Source organism: Neoarius graeffei, chromosome 1, assembly GCF_027579695.1.
Source record: "Neoarius graeffei isolate fNeoGra1 chromosome 1, fNeoGra1.pri, whole genome shotgun sequence".
Classification (NCBI taxonomy): Eukaryota; Metazoa; Chordata; class Actinopteri; order Siluriformes; family Ariidae; genus Neoarius; species Neoarius graeffei.
In genome coordinates this window covers 7,460,790-7,479,838 of record NC_083569.1, presented here as the reverse complement: position 1 = coordinate 7,479,838, position 19,049 = coordinate 7,460,790, and the positions used below count along the sequence as shown (strand labels likewise).

The following is a 19,049-nucleotide window of genomic DNA, read 5'->3' as shown; positions in this document are numbered from 1 at the left end:
TTTCGGCCGACATGCGTCCCTGGATTCGGTGAGGCGTCACATTTTTGTTACCGGTACGATACCCATTTGTTTAATTCCTTCTGTACTTTCATTAATGAGTTACTTTATTCAAATATTTAGTCAGTCAGTCACATACTTGGTTACTTACGTAGATGGTTCATTGTTTAGGCGCTCAAGTTTATAAATAGTCAGTTGTAGGACTGTAACGAGATATTGTGCGATAAATCGCAGTACAATTTTATGACATTTGAATCAATGAAATAAATGAATTGTAATTATTATCAGGCTGCGTAATCTCCTTAGTTTTTCCTCGCAGTAATTGTGTCGTTCAGACAGCAGAGGACAGAGTAACGTACGTTATACATTTATACACACAGGACATTCCCCCCCCCGATCAAATAAAAGCATGTGTTCTTTTCCCTTCTAGCGGGTTTCATTCATTTGGTTTGATAGCATCTAATATCGTTATCATATCGCTTATCCTGCGTGTATTACGTCACTCTGCCCAATGAAGAATGAGCGTTGAATATGGTTTACGATATTGCATGGTTGTCAAGTCAACATGACGTCACATGTCGGAGAAGTGTAACTTCCACGCTAGCTAGCGAGCGGCTGTGACAATCTGTAAACAAACCTGGCCGCCAGGTTTGCTTTTGTTTTTAAATACGGAAGATTTTGAGAGCGTTTTGAAAGAGAAAGACGCGTTGAACACCTGAAAGGAATGTGTATGAATGATAATATTGGCTGGCTTTTTTTTTCATGGTATATCAGATGTATTCCATTCGGCTACTAGTCTTCGACTCCGTTCAGTATAGTGCTAGCTGAATGGAATATATCTGATAGATCATGGAAAAAAAAAAAAAAGCCAGCCGATATTTAATTATTCTCTCCACATTCACTGGATATGAGCAATCGTATGTTCTGATTGGCTACTGTCTATTACTAGGCTACCAGCTCGAATACCATGAGTAGAGAAAAACAAAATGGCGGAACGTGTTGCTGAACCAACAGAGGACGAAATAAAAACTCAACGTGACCCCCCCCCCCCCCAAAAAAAAAAGTAACAAAATATGGAATGGAAGTATTTGATGGGAATTTTTTTTTTTTTTTCTCTTTCAAAAATTATTGTTAGCATTTTTCACAAATTGCTCCTGTCATTTCGCCGGTTTGTTTACGCTCTAAGTGGAAATGATTTTGTCGGACGTTTTGTGTGTAAAAAGAATAAATAAATCAAATTTGCAAAAAATAAAATGCTGTTTTTCTCAAAATCTAGTGAATGTGGATAGAATAAAACCATTATTCCACTCAATCTCGCCATACATGGCTTATAGTCAACTTGGCTCTCGTATCAGCTCATGTACGACTCAATTTCATGGAATATAGCAGCAGGATTGCACGTGACTTCACTCAAGGCAGAAGTAACACAGCTCGAATGCTGCAAAAACACCAAAAGAAAACCCAGCTCTAAAGTTGTACCAATAAATTCAATAAGAAATTGGACCCCTTTTACAGACTGCTGAAAGATAAAGAAAAGGAAGAAAATGGAAGAAGTACAAATGTTCATAAGTTTAAGAAAAGACACGTTTGTTATCAACTTTATTCAGTTTTAATAAAAGGAGTATTTTTGGTTAATATGCTATGATTTTATATCAACCTTTACAAATGTGGGCAAATAATTATTGTTGGTTATTTAAGAAAATGAAACAAAAGGTTCTTTTATTTAACATAAGTTTAGCTGAATTTTTTTTCCAAGAGTATCCTGGGAAAATTGAATTGAGTGAATTATGACATGCTTTAATCCTTGGTTAATTTGCTGCTTAGTTACATAACTAGTTATTTAATTAGTTACTTGTTTGGTTATGTCCTTAGTCATTTGTGTAGTAGCTTAGTTACTTGGCAGGGCTAGAATTTCGTGAAAATTTGCAGGAATCCGTTTGGATTCTCGCAAAACCGTTTTGCAAGAATCCAGTAAAAAATTTTTCCCATAACTCATAACATCATTCACGACCCTGCCTCTATATATCTGAAAAAGTAAATTCAATATTCTCTGTAATTTGCATGTCTTGATGATTTATTTATTTCAAATTCTGATGGTGTTCATTTTAATTTGAGTGTAATTTTATTTAACATGTAAAAAAATTATCGAATTTCTCATGTCAGTAACCTGTATTTTTGTGTGTTTATCATATATTTATTCATTTCATTGGTCTTGTCTTTCTGATTCCGAATGACTGGACTAGTGTGTGTGTGTGTGTGTGTGTCAGACTCCTGTATAGGGTATATATCAGGGGTATTCAATTAAGTCACTGAGGTCCAATTATTAAATTTTGTCCAAGTAGAAGGTCCGGTGTCTTATAGCCTTCCCCGATGTCCACATTTTCATATGGTTTCAACAATATTTATTGTTCATTTCCAATGCAGGAAAGTAACTGAGTGCACAACTATCTCTTTTACCGTAAATAAAAGTCGTCCCAGGAAAATAAATTCAAGGCCTTTATTTCAGATTAAAGAAAACAGAAACCTCAGAATAAAATAAAGTGCAAACAGAGTGGAATAACTCCTTTTTCTCTTAAATTAAAGACGTCCCAACCTGAAGAATTGAAGGCCTAGACTTCAAGTAAAAAAGTCAACTCAGAAAACATTAAAGGGATAGTTCGGGATTTTTGACATGAATCTGTATGGCATCCCCATCGATAGTGTCGTGCAAACACACTGACCTTACCCCTGACAGCATCCTGTGAGTCCAGTTCTTGTCCAGTTTTGGTCCAGACGAAAGTAGTCCGGCATGTTTGTTGGGGTCACGGAAGTAAAACGTTTTTCGTCTCAAAACAGTATGTGTTCAAAAGAGTGATATATTTGCATCACAAAACCGTTGTCAAATAAAAAGTCAGACCTCGAAATCGCTTGGCGCTATTTTCTCTCCCTTCTTATCACTGCGCGCTGCCGGCTTCATCCAGCTGCGGCTCCAGCTTCAAGGATAAGCTGGAGCCGCATAAGTAGGAGTCCCGGCGGGTGGTTTGTATTCGATTCGTTTATATCCCGACCTTGTCAGCTGTCACATTTATGTTCATGGACCCGGTAAGCTGGTAAATAATATTTATTTTTTTCTTTACCAAATTCTAACAGAAAACGAGAGCGCCCGAAAGGGAAAACCGAGCCGAGCCGCCTCACGGCTGTAATGCAAATTGCTTTCCTCCTCAGTATACAAGTGCGCTTCCATGGCAGGGAAAAAGAAACTACCACTGCTGCCTATGCGGTGCTCTATTTATACAAATAGGAGTCATTCAGGATTCAGCCATGACACGGAGCAAAAACATGGCTGAATCCTGAATGACTCCTATTTGTATAAATAGGGCACTAGCGCACTTGTATACTGAGGAGGAAAGCAATTTGCATTACAGCCGTGAGGCGGCTCGGCTCGGTTTTCCCTTTCGGGCGCTCTCGTTTTCTGTTAGAATTTGGTAAAGAAAAAAATAAATATTATTTACCAGCTTACCGGGTCCATGAACATAAATCTGACAGCTGACAAGGTCGGGATATAAACGAATCGAATACAAACCACCCGCCGGGACTCCTACTTATGCGGCTCCAGCTCATCCTTGAAGCTGGAGCCGCAGCTGGATGAAGCCGGCAGCGCGCAGTGATAAGAAGGGAGAGAAAATAGCACCAAGCGATTTCGAGGTCTGACTTTTTATTTGGCAACGGTTTTGTGATGCAAATATATCACTCTTTTGAACACGTACTGTTTTGAGACGAAAAACGTTTTACTTTCGTGACCCCAACAAACTTGCCGGACTACTTTCGTCTGGACCAAAACTGGACAAGAACTGGACTCACAGGATGCTGTCGGGGGTAAGGTCAGTGTGTTTGCACGACACTATCGATGGGGATGCCATACACATTCATGTCAAAAATCCCGAACTATCCCTTTAACTAAAAAGTGCAAACACAGCATTGACTTAACATTTTCTCTTTTTTGTTCTTAAAATAAGGAGGTCCCAGCCTAAAAAAATGAGGGCGTACTTTTCAAGAAAAAAAAAAGTCCACATCTTCAGAAAACAAGTGGCCTTTTGGGGGGGGAAATGCAAACAGAACATTTTTCTTTGAACTTTTTTAATTCTTCTTTTACTCTTCTTAAAGGATATGGGACATGGATTTTTTTTTTCTGGGTATAATTATGTATAAAGGACATAAGAAATGCCATCTAAATCACTGCAGGGCGTCAAAAATGTGAAAATCATCACATTATTCAACTTTTTTATACATCAGCGTAAAACAATGATTCGTTAATGAGCTAGGTGGTCACGTGACCCGTGACGTCACAAAAACTTTCCAAGGAGCCAGCGCTTGGGTATCTAATGTAAACAGGTTACCGAAACGGACACCATCGACAGTGATATTCCCGATGTTTCACAGAGATGTGAAGTTAGACCCTATCAATTCGAACCGATAGCTGGAAATTCACATGAACATGGATCTTGTCTTTACTCTGACGGGTCAGATGATTCTGAGAGTGAGAGTTCATTCAGTCCCCATGAAACTGAAAGCGGTCGGCTCGATAACACTTCCTGGTAAGTTAAAAACAATTCTGCTCAAAGGCTAATGATCTGTTGAAAAAAGTATTATTTTTGTATCATACATTGAAAGTTCATCATAGATCTAGCTAAAGTCCGTTGCAAGCTAGGTTTTTTTGCTGATATTTTTCGAGATACAATGCTTCCAGAGTCCGAGATGAAAACATTCAAAATGGCGAAACGCCGTCACGCAGCCAACAACACGATGCCGTTTGGCGAAAGAAATGAAAATTAAGAAAAGTTAAACAAACTTACCAACATAACATTTATTTAAATGTCCGTTAATGTTACAGGATTTCTTGACTGTCTCTACAGTTGTAGGAATGTTAGGCCCTGTATATTATGGCGCCATCACTGCCTCCATGAACCCGGCTATACGGCCTCTTAAATTTGGCTTGGCAATTAATATCGCTCAGTACCTGAGTATTAATGTTGAAAGAATCCTCAGTGAAATGGTCCGAACACAGTTTGTGGGAAACAGTAGGTGCAAAGTTTTTTCTACGGCAGTAGTGAGCCCACACTTTCCTCAGCTTCGGGTCCTTGGGGAATGCAAAAAAACTGACTCCAGGGCATTTCCCATTGGAATTATTGCAACCATAAGCAGCACAATACACCATGATGTCCAATGTACGTTAAAGACTATAAAAACAATTTTCTTGTCATCCACTTCTCCATATTCATCTACCCGCTTGTGCTGTGCCCGAAAGTTTTTGTGACGTATGATCACGTGACAGCGGCTCTTCCGGTTGTAAAATATGCATATCGGAGCTCGAGCAGAAATGCCATATAATCATCACGAATATAACGATTTTGCTGAATTTAATAGATGATTTTGTATTTGTTGATGCAATTATTTCATATTTTTAATGGAAAGAAACTGATCTAGCGTGCATTTATGTTTCATGTCCCATATCCTTTAAAATCAGGACCCGAGTCGGACTCTAGCACTACAAGCCTGTTATAACGTGATCCGTTTTTCTTTTTCCGGCAAGTTGGATACACCTTTTATTGAGTGTGTTAACGCTAGTTTTGTGGGATAAATGATAAACTATAAAAAGCACAACGGAAGCCATCTCGTCTCAGCCCGTAGCTGTTCCTCGACACACTGAGCAGTATTAGATTTAGTGATGTACTAACTGGTGAAGCGGCAGTGTAAATAAGAGCCATGTGTTAAGTGCTGTGCTGCTGAGCTCAAAGCCCCGAGCTGCTGCTGCTGCTGCTGGAAGCTGGTGATTTGGCACACGGCTGCGTGCAGTGGAGCGATGTAGCGTGCTGATCTGAGAACACCGACTACGCTGCCAGATGGACGGACGGACGGAGGGAGGGAGGGAGGGAGGGAGGGAGGGAGACGCCACGAGAGCATGAAGCCAATATTACGTTTTCAAGTACCGAAAATTCCCTAAACGTTTTTTCTCATGGTTTATGAGTAGGCCTGTCACAATTCAGGAATTCTTCCTGATGATCATCATACAAGCTGTAATTAACTATGTAACTGACTCTTGTATCACAATTATAGGATCTAATTACACTGTACTGACACCACATGGGACAATTAAGTCAAGACAAAAGATTAAAAAATAATTACGATAACGTTAGCATTAACTAACGGACACACTGAGGACTAAACCAAATTTATTTATTTTATAATAGGCTAATGAGTCACTGATCCAGTTCCAGTGACTAATCAACTCTGAAATATTTCAGCAGCTGGGCGGCACGGTGGTGGAGCTCACAGCAAGAAGGTTCTGGGTTCGAGCCCAGTGGCCGACGGAGGCCTTTCTGTGTGGAGTTTACATGTTTTCCTTGTGTCTGTGTGGATTTCTTCCGGGTGCTCTGGTTTCCCTCACAGTCCAAAGACATGTGGTTAGGTTAACATGGGGCAGCCTTGGCCAACCCATGGTTGAGCTGAAGTGCCCTTGAGAAAGGCACCTAACCCCCAAAAGCTCCCCTGGGCACTTTAGCATAGGGCTGTGCCATGGTGGTTCTCAGGTTGTTCCTGACCGTCCAAACCAATTTCCTTTCAGCTGAAGGTGACCGCTTGGGTTTTCTTGAAGCAAAGTGACTCCACTTCACAATAACTTGCATACAATTGTTTGAACTCCTCTTGAAATTTGTAGTTGTTTAGAAATGGCTCCAATGGCCCTTTTCCACTAAACTTTATCAGCTCGCTTCAGCCCGACACGGCTCGCGTTTCGACTACCTCAGAGCAGCACGACTCAGCTCGCTTCAGCCCGACTCAGCACCCAAAACTCGCACGGTTTTGGAGTAGGGCTGAAGCGAGCCGAGCCGAGTGGGGCTAGGGGCGTGAGGAGACACTCCCCTGTGCACTGATTGGTGAGGAGGAGTGTCCTCACATGCCCACACACGCCCCACGAGCACGCTGGGATCTGTAAACACCGTAAACCCGGAAGAAGAAGAATTACGAGAATTTCTGAAGCCTTATGCGCCTCGCCTCATCTATACGCTCTTGCCAGTATCTGTTGGCGTTGTCGGTGACAACAAGCCACAGCACCAAGACCAGCAACACTAGGGCTGCTCGATATTGGAAAAAATCAATATCACGATTTTTTCAGTAAATATCGATATCGCGATTTTTAAAACGATATTTATACACCTTTTTTTAAAGCCCTGATCATCAACACCTGAGGCACCGGGCCACATTTTTATAGTACAGGCCTCATAGGCTACCTGTCAACCCTTCCCGTTGTACCCTGAAACGCCTTTTACTTAAACTATTTACTGTGCAAGCGCGTACTTTGCATAGGTCCTATCGCCTGCACAAGGCTCACGTTCTCCTCACTCAACATTTCCGATCACAGAGGATGGAGCCAGCGCTGGTATTACCAGTGATTACTGCGTAACGTCCACACTGGCTCGTAGCCAGCCAAGGATAAAATCTCTCTCTCACACACACACACACACACACACTACAACGTAAGCTTGTGTGTTGTTAAGACACCAACATTAAACACGCACACACACGGACTGGCCATTGGGAGTAGCGGGAGTTTGTGGGCCGGCGGAGAAAAAAAAAAAAAAAAAAGTTGCGCGCTGGCCTTTAATATGATAAGCAATGTTAACAGTTTCTTTAAGAAACTGCTAACATTGCTTATCATATTAAAGGCCAGCGCGCAACTGTTTTGTTTTTTTCTCCGCCAGCCCACACTGAACCACCGGGAAAACTCCCGCTGCTCCCGATGGCCAGTCCGTGTGTGAACACGCACAATATAGAGACAAGTCCTTAAGAATTAACATACATGAAAATAGCTCAGTGGCATGTAAACATTCCCTGAAAGTGTAGGTGGCACTGCGGCTAGATGCTACGTGAAATGGCACAAGGCAAACACCATGCGTCGCTCAGTCAACAGACAAAATCCACGAACCCAGTAGTCCTCCTACTACTGTGGGTTAGTGTTCTGTGGCCAAAAACACCCTACGCACAGTCATTCCAAAACATCCCCACTAGTTGCAGGTTATGTCTCAAATACAGATATGCGTTGTGGATGAAGCGATCTATTTTCAAGCATCAGGCTTCTCTTCCTTCATCTTCCAAATGTGGACTCCGCTATCTTTTTGGCATGTCAGCATTGAAATACCATTTGCAGAGATATTTCACTCGAAAAGTAAAAGCAACACATGATTAGGGCTACATGATTAGCAGGGGGACACCGTTTTAAGCGCACGGAATTTTAAAAACAATGTAATTACATCCGAGTCCGTCTACATCGCGCAATAAACCCGTCCTTAGCAGAACCTACTTCAAAGCATGATGCTAGCTGCAGATGCACAAGTCAAAATCAAATGAACCCAAGTAAACATGCCGCGGCGGGCAACATTAATAACCAAATTGCCTTACCTTAAAACGCTGCCTTGACCACAGGACGACTCGCAGTTATTCCACTTAAATCCACACGGTTTAACACATCTAACACAGCTAGCAAGCTGGATATGTGCTAATATTGTTGTGCTTGTTTTCTTCCGTAGATGCCATTTTTACATTACCCAGTCCCACATCCAAAAATATGACGTAAATATGTTAATTGTATTATTATAACTATTAGCAAGCAAATCAAACAACATATTAAGAAATCAATATATCAAATCACCCGACACGTATGAAAACAGAAGAACTGATTTTTACTGTTGCGGAGATATCGCGGGAGTAGAATGGATGACGTATGCAAGGCTACGGTGCGCCTTAGGGGACAGAAGGGTTCGTTTTACCTTACTGTCACGTCAATGTTATTGTTGTTTTACTGCCATTGTAGAAATATTGTGCACGTCCCTTTCGACAAATGACAAAAAATCGTTTCATATCGATATTATGAATTTTGATATCGTTTGACACCAATATCGATATCGCGATAAAAATACGATATATTGCACAGCTCTAAGCAACACTAACGACTCCATGTCCTCCATGTTTATTGTTTACTATCCGGGTCGTGAGACTACCGCTTAAAAGGTCACTGATGTCACGGTTTGCGCCGCCTAACGACATCACGTGACGTCCACCCACTTTCGCTAACTCCACCCAATGTGTCCACCCACTTCCAGCCAGCACGGTTCAGCGCGGTTGTAGTCGAAATGCAACTCCAACAGCCCCACTCAGCTCGACTCAGCCCAACTCAGCTGCGTTGGTAGTGGAAAAGCGGCACAAGAGACATTCTGGAGTTGCGATCCTCTTTCTCAGATCTGCACTGAGCTCCTTGGACTTTCCCATTTTACTGTGTGTTGGTCAATCCAGTGAGTGCTGCAAACAAACCCTTTTTATGAAGGCGCAGAGAAGCTACCAGCTGTCGTCAATCATGATCACTAACAGGAAGTTAAGAGACCTCGGCCTTGGCAAGATGAGAGACATTTTGGAAGTTTCAGCACCTCTGAATTAATAATCTAAGTGAGCGGATGTAAGTTTTTAACCCTGTAGGTATAATTTTGACCCTGTGTTGATTTCAGAAAACCCAAAGAAAATTAAAACTTGTGCACCAAATTCTTTTTTTTTTTTAATTAAAGCTGTATGCTGTACGATCATTCTGCCACAGAAAAAGAAGAGTTCAAAGAAATTACTGAAAGCCCAAATGTTGCCATGACATTAATCACTGTATGTAAACTTCTGACCACAACTGTACACACGTTATTATTCGATAGATACTTGGTTACTTATTTACTTGATTATCTTAGCTACATAAATGCTAAATTATTTAATTACCTAGATTATAGTTAGTTAGTTGATTTTAATTACTTGGTTACTTCATTTAATTAATTACTTGTATCTTCAGTTACAAACTTCTTTACTTAAACACGAGAACCTAATTTTTAATTTTTTTTTTTTATTTTCCAAACTTAGATACTTACGGAAGCGTATTGCTTCCACACACACAAAATATTGGCTTAGTATCAAGTAATTACGTGAACTTTATTGTTAACAATATCTTATCACGATTTTACAATATATTTATCATGTAATAACATTATCACGTAATTTCATGATATGAAATTATCACGTTATCAAGAAATAACGTGAAAGTATGGTTTAACGTCATAGGCTAAGCTACTTCCGTTAAAAGCAGACGGCCTAGCCTAGCCTACTGTATAACTTTGGTCGAGCAAAAACCGAGGAGGAAGGGAAAACTGAGCCGAGGCGCCATTTTGAATCCTCATTCACGGCTGTAATGCAAATTGCTTCCTCCTCGGTATACAAGTGCACTTCCATGGCAGGAAAAACACTACATTTTGCCGCCTATGTAGTCCCGTATTTATACAAACAGGAGTCATTCAGGATTCAGCCATGTTTTTGCTCGACCAAAGTTATACAGTAGGCTAGGCTAGGACGTCTGCTTTTAACGGAAGTAGCCTAGCCTATGACGTTAAACCATACTTTTCACGTTTTCACGTTATTACATGAAAATATCATGAAATAACATGGTGATTTCATATTATTATGAAATTACGTGATAAATATATTGTAAAAACGTGATAACTTTTATTGTTAACAATATCTTTTCACGTGATTACTAAGCCAATTTTTTTTTTTTTTTTGAGTGTGGCAGCAATACGCTTCTGTAGATACTTACTTCGTAACCTAAGATAACTTTTGTTTGTTACTACGTTGACTACTTAGTTACTTGCGTCATTTCTCAGACACAGCTCTAATTAATTACTTACATAATTGCACACTTAAGTTATAGCCGCGCATCTGAAGTTCCATACTTGGGTACTTCCTTAATTACGTGATTGCTAGTGTGCTTTGTTCACTTCATAATTACGTACTTAATTAGTTAATTACTGAATTACAATATTTTAAGATCTTACTTGTTTTGAAATGAGAAGTAAAAAGACAGCATGCGCCTTGTGATATTAAACCTCTGAAGTCACCGTTAAGTGGGTTAATGAGGCCTCGATCTATTTCTGCCTTTTTTTTTTTTAAACTGTGTGTGTGTGTGTGTGAGAGAGAGAAGCTTTTGAGTTTAATTTCCAGTTCAAGAGTCAAGGGGACATGCTCTCGCACACGCGTCCTTATACTGTGTTTGTTTTTTTCAGCACTACATTAACATTTCAGAGCTGCAGTTCTACTCAACCTTCAGTCGTTACACACTTTGTCCTGAGAGGGTAGGACATGTTCTCCTGCTCGAGTTCTTACATATGCACAGCGCTGTGCAACAGAACAGTGTGTGTGTGTGCGTGGTGTTGAACTGGCTGGTTCAGCTGATAATTGGCTCCCTGGAGGGCAATAGTGACTTCATTCTCTGTAATTAGTTATTGGCGTGCGATCGACTTGTCACATGACCAGGAAAGTGGAACTTATGCTCTTGGTGTCTCTGAACGAATATAACGCTGATTATGAATCATCACGCCATTGTTCCCAGTCACCCGTTCCAGCCTGTCTCGATGTGCCAAGTGGTGTGGCGTGTTTTTTTTTTTTTTTTTTTTAAAGTTACTACATACAAATAGGCATGTAACGATATATCATACGTGACAAATTTATGACTATTCGAATCGTGGAAGTAAATAATTATCAGGTTGCGTAATAAGCGAAGTGCGCGACGCTTGTACGCATGCGCGGCTTTTCTAGGTCAACTATTTCGGCTACCAAACGAACTACCGAGGCGCTGAAGTTACTATAGACCCCTTCGCATGTTTGTAAACAAACCGACCGTTGCCAGGATGCACACGCAGCCTGGACCCAGAAACAATGGCGCTGCCCATAGACCGGCATTATGAGCTGTCAGATTATGCCAAACAATTGTCGTTACAAGATCGAGAATGCTACATTAAGTTAACTCTAACAAGTGGACATCGCCTACCGGATCCGCATTTAATTAAAGAGTGGACGGACGATGTTAGTAAGTTCCCTGGTATACAATGGCCAGATATATACTCGTACCTTATTGACAAGACTTCAGCGTACACCCACAAAAAACTTCGTGCCTACTAGTCTTTAGACGCATATGATTTATGTGCGGGCATGTACAACTTGATTAACAATGGGGCATTCATATTCATTTTGTTTTAATCAAATTATGCCAGTGATGTGATGGCAATGTGGCTTTAGCTACAACAGCAAATGCCAACACTAAACAGCAATTTGCAGGAGGTGATGGCATGAAAGGAATGATAGTGTAAAGAGTGCAGCGAAGAGAAATCAGAGCTGCGTAAAAAGCGAGAGGCAGAGAGCAGAAATGAAACTGAACGGGGCGGGAGCTAGGTTAGAGCAGTCAACGTAAGTTGGCATTTAGAGCGAGGGCACACAATTTTACCTTTCCATCCTTGCTTTAAAATTGCGATTTTCGGCATACGCAAATAATGATGGACCGCTTGAGTCAAGCGAGACCTCTCCTACAAACAAAACTGCATGCAAAGCTACGTTAACATGCTAACAATATTCATTACATTGTGTAACTATGACCCAGCTAATCAGACAAACGTTACCAAAGTATTTTGCTACATCAATAAACGAAGACTAGAAAGAATAAAAAAGAAAGATTTAATAAATAAATAGATCTTACCTGTGATGAAGTGGGCGCTGCAAACCCGTGCATTTTTGATGGTGCTTTCATCCCAGTCTACACGTTTGATGGCTTGTAGTCATAGGCCCAATCCCAATTCTAATTTCTACCCCTACCCCTCCCCCTTCCCCTTGAAACTGAGCTACAAGGGATAGGGCTTGAAATTCAACCCCTACATATTGGGATAGCCCTTCAACGATCACATACGTCATCGCGTACCTCCGTCAGCGTTTACGTTAGCAAAACGCGACCAAATGCGTCACTGGCTGCGACCAGCCGCTACAGTCAGAGCCAGAACAGAAATCTCTGCTGGCAGGGTGTGATTTGTTAACTAACACCACTGAATGGGATATCTTTGGCGCTTCGTGCACCACATCCGACAGAATGAGGTGTCAGAACACTCATGTAAACAATAAAAGCGAGAATAACAGAACAAAACGTACGCAGTCAAGCAACCGAAAACAATACTCACTCCCAAAGCTTTTTAGCAGCAGCTTGGATTTCAGAAATCGCTGCTCATTCTCAGCTCGAAAGCGAATCAAGCGGCATGTTTCCTCTGGATAACAACTTAAAACATGTAAATAATGGAGAAAATACATTTATGACAATCTTTCGCCGCGGGAACCGCCATCTTTCTGAAATCCGCATGGCATTGTGGGAAATCACTCAAACCCCTTCGTTCGGAGTCAGCTCCAGGAAAATCTCCGTTTGGAGCTGTACAGAAGCCCTACCCCTTCCCCTACCCCTCCACGTTAACTGGGATTGGGATACCCCTACCCCTTCACGTGAACGCGCAAAATGGAGGGGAAGGGCCAAGGGGTAGGTCCAAGGGGTGAAATGGGATTCGGCCATAGATGTCGGCGGGTTTTTTTTTTTGGAATGGGCGAGATCCTGCTGGAATTCTGTACATTTTAACCCCATCACTGCTACGATTCTGACACCCGACAACACAACAACTAGGCATTTCTGAGTCTTTTTTGGGTCCAGGCTGCGTGCGCAATTTCCTCTTACGTATGAATGACGTTTACTGTGAAGGGGTCTACAGGTAGCGGACCATGAACTTTAAAGCTTTATAGCGGTTGGCTTAAAGACCTTAGGCCTTAAGTGAATTGTAAAACTATGACCGGTGCACACTGTGCTTTTTACCAATGTACTAACGGAAGTTATAAACTTAAGCGGTGGAAGAAAACACACAATTGTACTGGGCCTACATCTGAAGACGGGTCATGTAAATGTGAACCTCCGTTTGTTTTGATTACATTTCCAACCGAAAAAAAAAAAAAGACGTAGAAGATGGCAAAAAGTTGTAAGTTTGTTCAGATCTTTAGTTTGTCATTTATTTTTGGCAATTCTAACAAAACATTACGTAGTTGTTATGCAGAAAAGGCCTACAGGTTTACTACATCTTTCCATCTTTTATCTCATACATGTTGGGTCTTTTATCTCATACATGCACTTTTATCTCATACATGTTGGGTCTTTTATCTCATACATGCACTTTTATCTCATACATGTTGGGTCCCCATTACCTAGCCTCATAGGCCCTAACGTTATACGCGTTATATATCAAAATATCAAAACAGCTCACCCTCCTTGTAGTCATTTCGAAGCCGATGGAGTAGCGCTTTTTCGTCGCGGTCAAGTAAATATTCGGCAATATCGGCTGACGTGCATGGTGGCCACAGCTTAAGCCACCGGGCTTCGTCCAACCACCCGTCGGTTGTCTGCAGAGGGTCGGGAATTTGTTTGCCTTCAACTGTCAACAAGGACTTGTAGTCGTTTTTGACAGCTTGTCTCTCCTCATCCTTCGTTAAAACGCATGGTAAGTTCTGGACTGATGCTGCATAGGCAAGGGCAACCAGTTCTTCTTTACGTTTTGCCCTAGTGCCAGTCGTGGTCTTGGTTGTCCATGACGACTGCAAAACCGTTTCAAATCGTCAACTTTCCAAAGTTTAAACTGATCGTAGTTGTCAATACTGCTTTCCGCCATTTTGAAGTGCTGTTTGGTAGCCAAAAAAAATTAGCGATCCCATAATGCACTGTGCGGGCCGAGATTCGCAATTCGCTTATTGTTTAGTTGTTCAAGCTGTAATTGTGTAGTTTAGACAGCAGAGGGCACAATAATGTCCAACAAAGGAAATGTGTATATGACAATGTTACCGTGGGCAGAAAAACGGGCTTGGAACGAGAGAGCGGGAAAATGGATTCGACAAGAAATGTACTTCGTTTGTTTTATGGTGGTGAAATGACAACGTATTTGTTTCTATTTTGAGGAATTAAACCAATGGTACGAACAGAAATAACAGAAGCAGACTGGAGTCGCTTCTGTCTGTCTGTCTTTTCTTTTAAAAGAAATTCCAAAATGTCAAACACTATACTAGCTACCAGTAGCTACTGTTTTTGTTTTACCATCGTTTACCTTTCTGGCTCTTTCTAGACAAGCCGGAGAGCTACGACGTGTGGTACGAGAGCCGCTACGAAGAATGCGACAAAGAAGCCTGCCTCTCGTTCTCGAAGGACATCCTGTGCTCACGCGTCACCGTCGACCACAACTACTACGCCATCTGCCAGAACCTGCTGTCACGCTTTGCTGCGTGGCGCGGCACCACCGGCGGCCTCCTGCACGACCTGCCCCCTGACGTGGCCCGAGACGGCCATCTCGCAGCGCTGCTGGACGAATGCGCCCGGCCTCAGAAACGCTTCGGACGCTTCCAGGCAGCCAAGGAACTGCGCGAGTACCTCACGCAGCTAACGGAACAAGCTAGCGCGAAGAGGTAGTACACGCCGAGAGGCGGACTTTCTCCGCCCACCCGCCCCCCAGGACACCACAGATACAAACTCTTTGTTGGTAAAGCAGCAGTGCTCCGAGACGTTTCGTTATTTTGGAGCTGCTGAACGTCGTAGCTTTGACAGATGCTAATTAAAGGTGTTTTGCACTTGGGCCTGGCTGAGAGCACCGGGTGAAAAGAAATCCTCAATGTGTGTTTGTGCGATGTTGCGCTGATGCTAATACAGGAGCCTTGTTAGCGGTAATGGGGGTATGTGAAGCCCACTTGCTCCGTCTGGCCTCTGATCACAATCCTCTAATGAGGTTTATGTTTAATTTATCGAGGTTCGTGGCAGAGGCCCAGATTCATGAAACAAAGCCTCATTTTGTTTGTAGTGTTTATCGTGCGATGTCTTCTTTCATGTCAGGAGGCAATGTAACCCTTTTTTTTTTAAGGTTGAAATTTTTCCTATCCTCGTTAGGACTCGTTATTAGGGTCCTGTGAGTTCTGCGGAATGACGAAACTCGGACACCAATTCCATGTATGTGAAGAATTTTTAAATGAACCCAATATTTGTGAACATATTTAATGTTTTCAGCGCTTTAAGCCTGTCATTTGTTGCTGCGTTGGAAATCGCATAACATGGGTTAGCTAATGATATTGGGAGTAACCTTTAAACGATTAGCGCTAGGGGATATTTAAGAATAATTAACGTGAATGCGATCGGCACCATTTACCAAAAAGTTTAAGGAATTCAACTGAAAATTTTCGGTTTCAGGATCGCGCTAGTTAGTTAGTTAGTTAGTTAGCGCTATAACCTGCGCTAGCTAAAAAGAAAATTGCGAAAATGTTATTAAAATGAGAAGAAATCACGTTTAGTGTGTTAAACTGTAACGCAGCTCTCATAGGACCTTAATGTTAGGAAGTATTTTCCGTGTATGCAAAAGATACCAAAGAGAAATTTCTTTTCTTTTTTTAATTACTTTTTCGGGTCAAGAAAGGAAGCACAGACTTCTTTTCCGCATCGTAACCGTGTACTCACCCAGACCAGCGCAGTTCTGATTTTTATACGCGGTCCGTACCGTTATATATAAAGTCAAGTAACAGTTGCACTACAAAACGAGCGCTGCGTTTACAGAGGTGACTTGCACTACACTACACGTCCGATCATTGATTCGAACCCGTTCAAGGTGTGTGGGGGTTTTTTTTCTTTCTTTTTCCAGTTACTAGCTCACTTCTCTCCATCACCTCAGTTCTGTCATTTCTTTGGTGCAGTGTCATTCAAGGTTACTCGGTAAATGTGGTCTTACTGTGCCTTCAGTCTTTACAACTCCGTAACAACATTAAAGAATATTAAAGTAAATCTGTACAGTTCCTCTGGCTTTTTTTTTTCCTCTTTCCTCCTTCCTCTTAATCCCACAGCTCCATTCTGATTGGCCAGACGGTGTCGATTTACAGCAACCCTGATCGCAGGCGTTCATTTCACATATTTGTGAAAGGAGTCTCCAGTTCCAGCACCATGTAAAGACTCGGTAGGTTTTCCACCACATTAAAGTCTTCACGACAAACTAGGACTTTTTTTTTTTTTTAATATGAGGAGTCAAACAATTTGTGATGCTCAAGCCAGATCCCACCACCTGGTCATTCATTCTTTTCCCAGAACAGCACACCCCAGGTGTTTTAATTCCTTACAAAAGTTTTGGTCCCCACAATTACAGAAATGCATGACTGTGTGTACACTTAATATAGATTTCCTTTCCGCTGGAGTACAGCCAACACACACACACAAAAAAGGTGGAGAAGGAATCAAAGGATCGACTGTATGACTCAAAGCCCTCACTCGATTCCCCTTCAGTCGACTTGGTTATACATTCACTGCACGTCGTGTACGGAAAAGGTAAATATCTGAACCCGACCTGGTTACTGAATGGGAATCCAAGTTAATTGAGCGGTCTATAATTCAAAATGTGTTAGATGAGAGTCGTGCGGCTAAGATCTCAGCATGACGTGAGGCTAAACACATTTGACCCGAGCCCTCTAAATATAGTCCACTTCTTCTCTGCATGGAGATGCAGAACTGAGAAAGCAGTGTTGCTGAAGTTTAAAAAACAAAAAAAATCTAGGCAGGACCTTAAATTAGTTGACGCAGCTTTTGATCTTGAATGCTCCACTTGGTATTTTTAACTACTTAATGGTATTAAAGTCAATGTTCAGAATTGAAATCCTCCCCAGTTAGCATGGTGCGATTTGCAACACTCGGCGCTATTAGCTTTCATTTGCAGTTTCTGAATTTAAAAGTGCTTTCCAAGCCTGTCGATGCTTTAAGCTGCCCCTATCACTTTTACCCCCAGGCTTATTTAGACTAAAGATGTCTTAGATTCCAGGAAAGAGCGTGCAGAGTGTGCTCCGAAATAAAAACATGACCATGTCATGATACACTGGTGTAGATAATGATGTAAAAACAACAAATTAAACTTTAAAAAAAAAAACGTGCATTCAAAGTATGATGAGTTTCATTACTCAAGGGTAAGTGTGATGCGATCCCATTAATTCCATATATTTTTCTTTAAATTGTGGCTGCATTATAAATTGTAAGGTTTACGTTAGCAAGAAACGGGCATTCGTTCATTTTCTATGTATGAGTGACATGGAGCTACAATATCACGGTAAGTGAAAACCCGGCAAATCAAAGTGTTCGGTGACTGCCCATGAAGTTAGTATAAAGTCACATACTGTAGCATCAGCTAACAATTGTATGGGGAGTGTATTTTTAGCTATTTACTTTTTGTGCGCTACAATTTCTTACCGGAACTAATAGCGTGACGGTTAAGTTTTCAGTGGCCAGAAATGTGGACCTCTTTCATTGTAGTCAGAGTTAAAAAAAAATGAAGATTGGGACCAAACTGGAGCATAACACCAACAGCCGCTCCATGTCTGAATGTCCAGTTGGATTGTAACCACGATCCTGAAGCTTGTGGCCAGAAAAGCGCCTGAGACTAGCATTCCCTTTGAGTATAATGTTGACCCCAGCCATGAACACACATTTCTGTTCCAAGTCATACGAGCTTAAAATTCTTGGATCAGGGATGGGAATTTTCCGCGGAATTCCGCGGATTTTATCAACCCAGGGGTCATTTTTGTGAATCGTCTAAATCCGAGGAGAAAATATGTAGGGGGGGTTAGGTATGTGTTGACCCGGTCAACCATCGGGAACAAGGCTCTGTTTACATCGGCAGTTCAGAACGTACACTGTATTTGATTGGCCGTTGAGAGAGAAATATCGCGATTTGACCAATGTTAAACGAGCATAGATAGGAAAGGCCAAAATGTCACATGTAAGCTTCGTTCTGATTGGTTCTTCGCATTTCGCTTTCTTACTCGTTCAACATGGCGCTCCACGAGGCCGGAGATTGAGGATGTAACAGCGAATAAGAGCTTCAAAATGGTGAAAATTATCACAAAAGAAAACGAATCGCTTATTCAGGTGATAGATAAAGACGTGAAGAATAAATTCCGTTGGGACTGGTTAGAGAGAACTGTAACTTTGAAGATAAAAATCGGCAAAACCACTGAAGACGTAGTTGAGAAATTGTCCGATTTCATTGGAAAATGTGACGCTCCCGGCAAAGCCAATGTATCTACTGCAATGACATTATTAATTATGGCTCTCGCGGGTGCATTGCTTTGATTGAACATGCTTC

At 41.6% G+C, this 19,049-nt stretch overlaps 1 protein-coding gene across 5 annotated transcripts in view; it reads left to right on the top strand.

The window, feature by feature from the left end:
* The window catches only part of dipk2aa (divergent protein kinase domain 2Aa), a 112,556-nt gene extending 95,834 nt beyond the window's left edge, over nucleotides 1-16,722 (top strand). For all 5 annotated transcript variants that reach the window (XM_060921403.1, XM_060921412.1, XM_060921393.1 and 2 more), the window contains one exon: nucleotides 15,018-16,722. In XM_060921403.1, coding sequence (XP_060777386.1) covers nucleotides 15,018-15,358 — 341 coding nt within the window. In that variant the 3' untranslated portion in view covers nucleotides 15,359-16,722. The remainder of the gene's footprint in view (nucleotides 1-15,017) is intronic.
* Nucleotides 16,723-19,049: the final 2,327 nt, after the last annotated feature.